The following is a 12370-nucleotide window of genomic DNA, read 5'->3' as shown; positions in this document are numbered from 1 at the left end:
AGTCTGCCCCTTTTGGGATTTCTAGCTTGTTGGACTCTATGTCCTCTTTGATATGCCGACCACCTATGATGCCCTCCCCTGTATTTCTGATAGCGTTAACTATGTCCCACTATATTTCTCTATTCTATCAGGTTTCTGTTAAGCCATCTCCATTGCAAGGACTGTTGATCTATTCTATACGCTTCTTTAAAAACAAGCTCTCCAGCCAACCTATCTTATCTTGGAGGTACCAAATGACTCTATATATTTATTTATTACATTTATATACTGCCTCATAGCCGAAGCTCTCTGGGCGGTTTACAGCAATTAAAAACAATAACAACAAATATACAAATTTTAAAACACACAAAAAAATTTAAAAACACATGCTAAAATGCCTGGGAGAAGAGGAAAGTCTTGACCTGGTGCAGGAAAGATAAGTGTTGGCGCCAGGCGCACCTCATCACTACCATCATTCCATAATTTGGGGGCCACCACTGAGAAGGCCCTCTCCCTTGTTGCCAGACTCCCAGCTTCCCTCCGAGTAGGCACCCGGAGGAGGGCCTTAAATGTTGAGCATAGTGTATGGGTGGGTTCATGTTGGGAGAGGCGGTCCATCAGGTATTGTGGTCCTGTCCTGCCCAGAGAATCATGAAATGGAGGCGAGACTGGAATTAATTCCTGTTTTATTAGAGTAACATTGAAGGCAAGGCGTCTCATAGATTTTGCTAACTAGCTCACTGTAATCCCTGTAATGCAGCATGTAAGGGGACTCAGCCCCCTCATCAGGGGGACACGGGCTTAAGTAAGTAGGAAAGGCTTTCGCCCGTAATCTCTGACTCCTGTGCAGGACCTCCCTCTGGCCAAGCCTCTTTTCTCGGTGGCGCACATGAGGTGACAGAGGGCATGCATATGTCTGCTCATTAGACAGTCTAGACCCCTCAGGTGCCGGCTCCATTGAAGGGGGAGGAGATGTTTCTGGCAGGGAAGCGTTGGAAGGGCCAGACAAGGAATCCTGGGGGGATAGAGTTGGCACGCGCGCAAGGTCTTGCTCCAACAGCTCTCCTGGGGCGCTTGGCAAGGGAGGGGTCTCCACATGAATTTCCCATGGGAATCATAGAGTGGTTGGTCATGTCTCCTCCCCCCCGATCTTCAGGAGCATCCTCCACATCTGACATCTCTCCCATCTGCAGAGCTGGGAGTGCGCCCTCGAACAGCTCCCCCCTGAGTTACTCTGCACTGGGAAGGGGCCCTGGGGCTCCCCTACCTCCTGATCCAGGCCCCCTTGGGTCAACTGGGGCTCAACATCATTCCGCCCTCCATGCACCATTCCCCTCCACCCCTGCGGTTTGGGTTTACTTGGAACTCTCTCACCAACTCCACTTCCCATGACCTCTCAGAAGTGTCATAGCCTTTCCAATGGATGAGATACTGCAGATGCCCCCTGCGTCTCCGCGAGTCCAAGACCGGCTCCACTTTGTATTTCTCCTGCCTGTGCACCGTGATAGGAGGCAGTGGCTCCATGGAGGCTCAATGAGGGTCGGGGGGATGTTCTAGAGTTAATAGGGAGCGGTGGAATACAGGGTGTATTTTGAAGGTGGGAGGCAATTTTAGGCGAAAACCCACCAGGTTAATCTGTGCCTCTATTTTGAAAGGGCCCACTCTTCGATCTTCTAGCTTATGACATCTGCAGAGCTGGGGGTGCGCCCTCGTACAGCTTTCCCCCAGAGTCACTCTGCGCTGGGAAGGGGCCCTGGGGCTCGACAGGTCCCAAGCCGTGAAAGGCTTTATAGGTTAAAACCAGCACCTTGAATCAAGCTCGGAAACATACAGGTAGCCAATGCAAGTGGGCCAGAATCGGTTTTATGTGTTTGAACTGTCTGGTCTCTGTTACCAATCTGGCTGCTGCATTTTGCAAAAGCTGCAGCTCCCAAGCTGTCTTCAAAGGCAGCCCCACGTAAAGTGCACTGCAGTAATCTAGCTTGGAGGTACCAGAGCATGGACAACTGAAGCCAGGTTGTCCCTGTCCAGATAGGGGCGTAGCTGGGCCACCAACCAGAGTTGGTAGAAGGCACTCCGTGCCACGGAGGCTACCTGAGCCTCAAGTGACAGAGATGGTTCTAGGAGAACCCCCAAGCTACAAACCTGCTCCTTCAGCGGGAGTGCAACCCCATCCAGGACAGGCTGGACATGCACCATCCGGTCAGAAGAACCACCCACTAGCAGCATCTCAGTCTTGTCTGGATTGAGCCTTAGTTTATTAGCCCTCATCCAGTCCATTGTCGCAGCCAGGCGTTGGTTCAGCACATTGACAGCCTTACCTGAAGAAGATGAAAAGGAGAAATAGAGCTGCGTGTCATCAGCATACTGATGGCAACGCACTCCAAAGCTCCGGATGACTGCACCAACGGTTTCATGTAGATGTTGAACAGCATGGGGGACAGAACTGACCCCTGCAGAGCCCCATACTGGAGAGTCCAGGGTGCCAAACAATGTTTCCCAAGAACCACCTTCTGGAGCTGACCTGCCAAGTAGGAGCAGAACCACCGCCATTCAGTCCCTCCCACTCCCAACTCAGCCAGTCTTCCCAGGAGGATACCATGGTCGATGGTATCAAAAGCTGCTGAGAAATCAAGGAGAATCAACAGAGTCACACTCCCCCTGTCTCTCTCCCAACAGAGGTCATCATACAGGGCGACCAAGGCTGTTTCCTTGCCAAAACTAGGCCTGAAACCTGACTGAAATGGATCCAGATAATCGGTGTCATCCAAGAGTGTCTGGAGCTGGCCTGCCACCACTCGTTCCAGGACCTTGCCCAGGAATGGAACATTTGCTACTGGCCTATACTTATTAAGATTTTCTGGGTCCAGGGAGGGCCTCTTCAGGAGTGGTCTCACTACTGCCTCTTTCAGGCAGCAAGGGACCACCCCCTCTCACAGAGAGGCATTAATCACTTCCCTGGCCCAGCTGGCTGTTCCATCCCTGCTAGCTTTTATTAGCCAAGAAGGGCAAGGATCCAGCACAGAAGTGGTTGCACAAACCTGTCCAAGCACCTTGTCAATGTCCTCCGGCTGTACCAACTGAAACTCATCCAAGAAATCGGGACAAGGCTGTGCTCTGGATACCCTACTTGATTCACCTGCTATAACACTGGAGTCTAAGTCCTGGTGGATGCTAAAGATTTTATCCTGGAAGTGCCTAGCAAATTCATTACAGCAGGCCTCAGATGGTTCTACCATGTCCTTGGGGCCAGCGTGTAATAGCCCCCGGACAATTCTGAAGAGCTCCGCTGGGAGGCAGACTGATGATTTGATAGTGGCAGCAAAATATTGTTTTTTTGCTGCCCTCACTGTCCCTAAATACAGCTTACCATAGGCACTTACCAGTGTGTAACTGCATCCACCAGGGGTTCGTCTGCATCTGCACCAAGCCGTCTCCTATATTGCTTCATCGCTCTCAGCTCTGGGGTATACCATGGAGCCGTACGAGCTCTACACAGGAGAGGGCGCTCAGGAGCAATCATGTCAACTGCCCGGGTCATTTCTGTATTCCACAGTTCAACCAGGGTTTCGACAGGAGCGCCAGCCCTATCGGCCGGAAAACTCCCCAGAGCCCTTTGGAAACCATCTGGTTCCATTAGTCTCTGGGGGCAGACCAGCTTAATAGGTCCCCTTGCAGAGGGGAAAAGCCGCTGTAAGTCTAAACTTCAGCAAGCAGTGATCTGTCCATCGCAGAGGGACTGATATAAGGCCCCCCACATTCAGATCACCATCTCCATTTCCAGTTGCAAAAACCAAGTCTAGAGTATGCCCTGCTACATGTGCTGGGCCAATGACATGTTGGGACAGTCCCATGGTTGTCATGGAAAACATGAAATCCTGAGCTGCCCCAGATAAGGTGGCCTCGGCATGGATGTTGACATCCCCCAGAACCAACAGTCTGGGGGATCTCAACAGTACACCCGAGACCACCTCCGTCAGCTCAGCTAGCGAGTCTGTTGGGCAGTGGGGTGGGCGGCACACCAACAGAATCCCCAGTCTGTCCCGCTGACCCAACATAACGTGCAAACACTCCAGACCAGTAGTCACATGGACAGGGTGCTTGCAGAGGGAGATGGAGCTCCTATAGACCACAGCAAACCCCCCTCCCCGACCCTCAGGTCTACCCTGATGCTGAACCAGGTACACTGGCAGACATAGCTGGGAGAGACTGACTCCTCCCTGCTCACCTACCTAAATGTCTTATACACTAACATGCCTTTTTGCTAGGCTAAAGCCCCTGAAATATCATAGCCTTTCCTCATCAAGGTGCTAGAGTAACTCCCCATCACATTGGTTGCTCTTTCATGCACCTTTTTCTAGCTCTACAATATTATTTTTGAGCTGTGGGAGCTGGAACTGAACACTATATAGACTTTATAAAGGTGCTATGCTATTGGCAGTTTCATTTTCCATTCCTTTCCTAAAGATCCCCAGCATGGGTGCAGCTTTACACATGATGTTCTTACCACAACCCCAAGATACTGCCTGGGAAGTCTCTGCCAGCTCAGAACATATACAGAAGATAGGGTTCTACCTTTAACACTGAACCACATTTGCCATTTTGCCCATCCGTTCATCTTGGAGAGATCCTAATGGATCTACCTGATTTACTAAGTTTAAAAGCACTTGTCCCAATGCAGATCTTTGTGGATCATCACTGTTTATATCTCTCCATTGAAAGGACTGTTGATTTATTCCTGCTATCAGTTTTCTCTTCTTTAACCAGTTAACAATTCATAAGAGCACTTCTCTTATCGGGAAACCATAATGTATTGTTGAATGTGGTCAAGTGCTCTTCGAGAAACAGGAAAAGTTGGCAAACCACTCAAAGGCTGCATAAACACCATACATTTAAAGCACAGGACTTCACCCAAAGAATCCTGGAAACTGCATTTTGTTCAGGCCGCTGGGAATTGTAGCTCTCTGAGTGGTAAACTACCGTTCTCAGGATTCCTTGGGGGAAGCAATGTGCTTTAAATATCTGGTGTGTACACAACCTGTGTTGAGCAGGAGTGCTCCTGGCTAAGGCCACTGCCTGAGAATCCAGGAACAGTACTGGATCCATGACTCAAACTGATTTTTCAAGTAGACAACAATCCAATATAAAATAGTCTAAATCCTTATCAGCAATTCTCCTGACCAAGAACATTTTTGTCTTGTCAGAATTCGGTCACAGCTTGTTAGGCCACATTCAGCCCATTACTGCTTTTAGGACCTCCTCAGCCTCCATGGACCAAGATGAAAATGATAAACAGTTGTGGTGTTAGCAGTATATTGATGATAATGGAGTCTAAAATTGCCAATCTCTCCCAGGCAGTTTAACATAGATATTAAACAGAATACAGGACAAAATGGAATCCTGCAAGACTAACAGCAGGTGTCCTCCAGCATCTACTTCTGGAATCTCCATGCACTCCAGTTGCCTCCACTTAGCCTCTACACTCATCCAAAGTTAGAAGATTTCCCCTTCCCCCTTTAGCTTCCCCTGTGCCCTATCCACTGTTCAGATCATCCTTTGCCTAAGCAGCTTTCCAGGGCCCTTCTCAGAATTCAAGCCAGTATTATTTAGAATTTTAATAATTTTAAATAAAATTTAAATAAAAAATTAAATTTTTATTTAAAATAAAATTTAAGTAATTTTAAATGCAGAGACTGTAGGACCAAAAATGAGAGTACCATTATTTTTATCCCATCCTTCCTCCAAGGTCATCCTATTTATCCTCACAAAAAACATATGGGACAGATTAGGCTGAAGGGTACAAACTGGTTCAAAGTCACCTTCATGGGAGCTTTAAGGCTCAGGCGGGTTTTCAAACCAGGTCTCCCGGAGAAGGCCACGGATACACCTTTCCTACACTAATTCACAAAAAAGCAGTAAGTGGTAAAAATCAAGGCATCAAATTTGGAAGGGAAGCAATATAATTTTGAATTAAGTGCACAGTAGTCCACAAAAGCTTATGCCACAATAAATTTGTTAGCCTTTAAGAGTTTGTGAGTATTGTATATATTTCCACAACTTAAGGGCAATGACTCAAAAGTCATCTTTAAAGAGATGTAGAAGGGGGCCTAAAAAGTAAATATGATTAGTGAGCTAAAACTATCAGGTAAAAAAAATAAATAAGCTAATCATTTTCTTTTTATATTTGCCTTCAAATGATGATGATTACAAAGGCCCTCAAGGCGGCTTACAAATGATATCTTTAAAATGATAGTCAGTGAGAACTTACAGGAAAATCTTTATCCGATTCATAAACCAGAACTGCGAAGTTGTCTGGGAAAACGCCTTCTTTACCATTAAGCTCACCTTTCCACCATCCTGCCTCTCCAGTATCCTAAAACAAAACAGTGCTTCTTTTTTAATGTATATATAAGAATGTGTTTTTTCAGAAAACAAGTACAAATTCAGACCTAAATATAATATGGAGGAAACTATAATTTGCTACACAATTTTTAAAATAAAGGTAACTTTCACAACAAGAGCCCAGATTTTGTTTGTTTAAAATAATACCTGTTTAAAGAGCCTTGGTGAATAAAAAGGCCTGGCACCCACCCTTGGGATGTCACTACCAAGTATGCCTTCTCCCTGGTAGCCACCTACCTCGCCTCAAAGCATGGCATCTGAATAGGATTTTGGGGTTCATGTAGGCATATACACCGGAGTAGGTGATCTTCAGGGTAACCTGGTCCCAAGCCAATAAAGGGTAAAAAAAGCATTTAAATTTGGGCCAGAAATAGACTAGGAACCAATTCAGCTGACAAAACACTGACATAGTATGACCCAGTCCCAGATAAAAAATCTTGCAGTCCTAGTTTAGACCAACTGCAGTGTCCAGACCATTCTTAAAGGCAGACACATACTCCAAAGGAAATATTATCAGAGCAGGAGTAACTGTAGCCAAGCAAGTATCATCAAGGTATGGTTGCAGCTGGGTGATTTGCTGAAGCTGATTAGAAGGCGCTTTGAACCACAGAGGCCACTTCAACCTCTAATTACAATGCTGGGTCAATGAGCACCCTCTGACTGTGGACCTTGTCCTTTAGGAGGAGCGCACCCCATCCACAATGGGTTGAACACCATTCATACAGATGGATGAACCACCCACCAATAGTACTTCCATGCTGTCTGGACTGACTCTGTTTGTTCACCCTCAAATTACTGCACCCAAGCACTGATGCAGGACATCTACCACCTCACCTGTATGTTATGGAAAAAAGAGATAAAGCTGGGTGTCATCCGTATACCTGTGACACCTCAGACCAAATCCCCAGATGACCTCTCCCAGCGGTTTCATGCAGATGTTAAGCAGCATGGAGAAAAGAACCAAATCCTGCAGGGTCCCAAAGTATAAAGGGATCAAGCAATGGTCCCCCAGCACCACCTTGTGCAATCAGTTATCCAAGCACAACCACAGCCAAGCAGTACCTCCTACTCCAAACCCAAACCATCTATCCAGAAGTATACCACGGTTGATGGTACCGAAAGCCACTGAGAAGTCCAAGAGAAATCAAAGGTCTTATACCCCGTCCCCCTCTTGGCAGAGATCATCCCATAAGGCGACTAAAGCAGTTTCTGTCCCTAAATAAGGGCAAAATGTATCTCAACTGAAATGGATCTAGAAAATCAGTCTCAACCAAGAGTGACAGAGAATATCAGTTCACTTGCTCAGGAAGGGAATTGGCATATAATTATTAACATCTTCTGGATCCAGACTAGGTTTCTCCAGGAGCAATTGCCACTTTTTAAAAAAGAAACTGGGATTGCAGCCACTGTAATGCATAATTTCCCATATGACTGTATATCTATGCATACACATACAAGATACCATTGGGGAAACAGTCTACCAAAAATTGTATGTCTGAAAAATTCAAAACAACATTGTAAGGGTTAACTTATTTTAACTTTTATTTATTTAGCAAAATTTATATACTACTTGATTGCAGTAAAACCTCAAGGAGGTTTACAAAAACAAAACAAACATTAAATTATCAATAAAAACAATAAAACAGGTATTTAAAACATTTAAAAAGTAGTTAAAATCATCAATAAACTAAAAACAGAATAAAATACATTTAACTTCTGCCTGTCCGGATAGGCTTGACTAAACAAAAATGTTGTTAAGCAGGCACCAAAAAAAGTACAGTGTAGACGCCTGCCTGGTGTCAATGGGCAGAATGTTCCACATTATATAGGAAATAATGCAGCTCCGATTCAGACATGCAAAAGATTCCCTTATAAAACATATGAATCAAGAACATACTAAAAATACTTTATTAGCTTAAGCATTCTAAATTTAGTTTTATTGGACACCATCCAAAATTTTTTAATGCTTCACTTTGGCATGCTTAGATACAGAAAAGAGCATTCCGATTTAGACATTGACTAATGTCTTACCTTGCTTATTATCTGGATAATACTGCCTTCTTTAAAACTAAGTTCATCCTCATTAGTACCTTCATAGGCATACAAGGTCTTGCAATATTCCTTAGCTGAAAAGAAGCAGTAAGAGTATTATGCATGCTCACCACATCCCTCACTGTTGTATGAATGCCAGTGCTTAAAGTTCACCAGTAGGACATGTAAGAGATGAATGTTAACAAAATATCTAGTAAAATCTCCTTTATACATTAATTAAAAAAATGCACTTTTAAAATCCAACATGTAATTGCCCAGCATTACATGCTTCTACTACTGTTAGTAGTATGTAGCACCAGTGTGTTGGGTGCTGCTCAGTACATAAGGGACATTCTCTTTGCCCAAACGGGTTATACTTATATGGACAAGATAACATTGGTAGGTAGGAAGTATTTGTGAACTGGAGGGGGGAGAGGGGAGTCCACAGGTCGTAGAATAGCAACCAAGAGCAAGTCAACAACAATTTGAAGGCTTTACTGAAGTCATGAGTTCTGAAGAGAGAAAGGATAGAGGGAGGGAGCCAATGTGGAAAGAAAGTGACTAAGTTACATATCTTTATATATTGGCTAGTGGGCTAACTGCCCTGGAACTCCTTATAAAGCAGAAAGCAAATATACAGCCTGTCACCCATAAGCTTCACTCTGCCACTGCCATATTGGTGGAGCTGCTATGGTACGATGACATGTTTGCAAATAGTCTTTTGTCAAGGTGTCAGGAAAACCATGGCCAGCAGCCACGTAGAATCTAGTATAGAAAGAAAATTGATTTAGGGGGAAAAATCTAATCAGTTGAAGTGTGTGTGTGTGTGTGTGTGTGTGTGTGTGTGTGTGTGTGTGTGTGTGTGTGTGTGTGTGTGTGTGTGAGTGAGTGAGAGAGAGAGAGAGAGAGAGAGAGAGAGAGTGGGAGAGAGAGTGGGAGGGAGGGAGGGAGGGAGAAGGCATGGAGACCATGGAGAACAGGAATCAACAAGATGGGAGGCTGAAAGATAAGGGAACAATATGGCATTTTAAAAGCAAAGTGCTGGGGGCGAAGCAGTGCCAAGTCTGGATGGCCATCTGACTTGAGAGCTCCTCAAGAAACCACCACAATGACTGTTAATTCCAACACTTCATGAATGTATTGAGTGCTCTTACTGACATGATTCATTAGGGAATGAAGTCAGGATCACAGTACTTAAAAGAAAAGTCACTAAGTTCATATTTCAAAGAAATACTGCCAGTGATGCTTTTGACTGAATCTGCTCCAGGAACCATAATGGTAGAGGATGGAAAACTGATAGGAGCCTTGTCAGTTCCACCGGGCTCTGATAGGGCACTGCAGATCAAATCAGAGATTAAACAACTGTGAGCTGATTTGCTGGGAGAATGGTCACAGTGTTTGACATCTATTGAAGAAAAGCTGACACAAGTAGAGGGAAAGACTGAAACCATAACAGGCATAGAGAATAAAGCACTAGGGCACTCTAAAGACAACAGCTCAGGAATTAGCAAGTCTGAACAATCTAATAGAGAAATAAAATTAAGATTGAGGATCTGGATGATCCTCAGGCCTGCAGCCCGAACATTCATATTCATGGGATGGAGGAGGGGACTGAAGCTAATGATATGGTGGCCTATTTTACAAGATGGCTGCAAGATTTAGTGCCTGATGTTCCTCTTGTTTGGAAGGATATTGAGAGACCCCACAGAGCCCTCACCCACAGAAAAGCTAAAGCAGGCGGGCTGCGAGATATTTATTTATTACATTTGTATACCGTCCCATAGCCGAAACTTTCTGGGCGGTTTACAAGAATTAAAACAGTAAAAACAAATATACGAACATATATTATTATATGCTTTTCCAAGTATTCAGTGAAAGAGTTATTGCTCAGGTCTCTTTGGAAACTTCAACCTGTTAAGTTCAGTGGAAACCCATTCCTGTTTTTACAACATTTAAGTAAAGCGACACTAAAAAGGAGGAGCAAAGAAAGAAGCAATATCATCAGAAAAACCAACAGAAGTCACAGCAAGATAGCTCAGTGTCCAACAACATCAGAGCAACGTGATCAGCTAAACCCAAGTGACTGACTTAGTGCCTGAGAGTCTGATATTCTTGTTATCTGCACCATATATTGTCCTTTCAATTGACAGTTTTAAAATTTAGGCTTTACTAGTTCAACTGTGGAGACCCATTTTGTGGAAGAGGGGAGAAGGGGAGACAGAATCCAGCAAAAGTTGAGAGCCCTGAATTTTGTTCACTTAACACTTTGTAATAGTTTGGGTTTGAATATATGCGTTCTCTACAATTTACATCGGCTGACTACAGTGAGCCTTTTGATCTTAAATTGTCCTGGACTACAGTTGAAGTATTAAAGATGAACCAGCAAAATGGCTCAGTCTGCTTCCTTCTTCAAGGTGGTGTGCACAGGGGCTGTGAGAAAAGCTACCCCGGGCAGATGGTACAATGTGGCCAAGCCTATTTCTTTGTCTAATTGCCCTTCTTGTTTTACAGGGGTTGCGCTGCTTGTTTGTTGTACCAAAGGGGAAGGAAGTGGGTAGAACTGGGAAACAGCCTTGGGGGAGACATCATGGATATATTTGGGCTGGCAAGAAGGTAGTTTTGTATAATCTCTGACAGCACTCTTCAAGTACTTGAAAAGTTGTCACACAGAGGAGGGCCAGAATCTCTTCTTGATCATTCCAGAATGCAGGATACAGAATAATGGGCTCAAATTACAGGAAGCCAGATTTTGACTGAACATCAGGAAAAACCTTCCAACTGTTAGAGCAGTACGACAATGGAACCCATGACCTAGGCAGGTGGTAAACTCTCAAACACTGGAGGCATTCAAGAGGCAGCTGGACAGCCACTGTTGGGAATGCTTTGGATTCTTGCATTGAGCAGGGGGGGGGTTGGACTCAATGGCCTTGTAGGCCCCTCCCAACTCAACTAATGTTCTATTATTCTAAAACCACAGTGCATATACCAATTCCTTGTTGAAGTTCTATGCGGCCTTAACACCACACCATGGAACATGATTTTACATAAAGATCATTAAACAAAATGCAGATATTAAATAATCATACCTTTCTGTTTGCTTTCAGTTTCTATTTTTGCTACCTCAGTTGCAATTTCTGATTTTGTTGCTCCAGGAAATTGGGTTACTTTTGGTCCAGATGGATGAGCAGGTAATGGCTACAAAAGAAATGTGAAGATTAAAAACAGGACTCATGCAAGAGCCAAGTATATTTGAATTTCCAATTAAAGCACTTGCCCATATGATCAACAATAAGGTGCATGCCTTGTTGTTAACAAGCAAGTTAATGAAATAACTATGGCAAGAATCTTCTTGTTTGTAAAATCATTCAAGTAAAGTTGCAATGTTTCTGACATGGAAACAGGCCGGTATCCAACTAACTTGTCTTGGCAGCACAAGGATTTCCACTGGTGCAATAGAAACTCCCCCCCCCTTTCCTTCCCCGTACGTGTCCCAGCCCCCCAATCTGCTCCAGAGGGTTGTGGGAACCCCAAGAACAGATTTAGGGGGACTCAGAGCGAGTAGAGGCTAAACGTTCCATTGCACAATCTTGAACACTTGTGCTGACAGTATGAGTTACTTTTTGCTACACTGGATACAACCCAGCCACCTACCAATGAGAATGTTAATATTACAGGGATTAAAGCAGTGATTCTTAAAGACAATACAAATGTACTTGCACAATTTGTATCCACTTTCTGTGGCAGGTTACATGCATTTGTATTTATATTTCTGTGGCTGCTAGTTTAAAAACTAATCCTGTCCAAATTGAGCACGCAAATTTATTTATTTATTTAGTCTCCCACCCTTCCTCCCAAAGGTGCCCAGGGTGGCAAACATCAACATGTTAAATACAATTTAAAATAATACATATTTAAAGCAATTAAAACCATCTAAAATCATTAAAAAAAAATCACATGC

At 44.2% G+C, this 12370-nt stretch overlaps 1 protein-coding gene across 2 annotated transcripts in view; it reads right to left on the bottom strand.

Annotated features, from left to right (window-relative positions):
* CD2AP (CD2 associated protein) overlaps nt 1-12370 on the bottom strand; it is a 152963-nt gene that overhangs the window by 71816 nt on the left and 68777 nt on the right. For both annotated transcript variants that reach the window (XM_061607521.1, XM_061607520.1), the window contains 3 exons: nt 11499-11607; nt 8413-8507; nt 6248-6352 (listed from right to left, as the gene is read on the bottom strand). In XM_061607521.1, the coding sequence (XP_061463505.1) occupies nt 6248-6352; nt 8413-8507; nt 11499-11607 (309 nt within the window). The remainder of the gene's footprint in view (nt 1-6247; nt 6353-8412; nt 8508-11498; nt 11608-12370) is intronic.

This window comes from Rhineura floridana, chromosome 2 (assembly GCF_030035675.1).
Source record: "Rhineura floridana isolate rRhiFlo1 chromosome 2, rRhiFlo1.hap2, whole genome shotgun sequence".
Lineage (NCBI taxonomy): Eukaryota > Metazoa > Chordata > Lepidosauria > Squamata > Rhineuridae > Rhineura > Rhineura floridana.
Note: the sequence above shows the minus strand (reverse complement) of the source record. Positions and strands in the feature narration are given on the sequence as shown.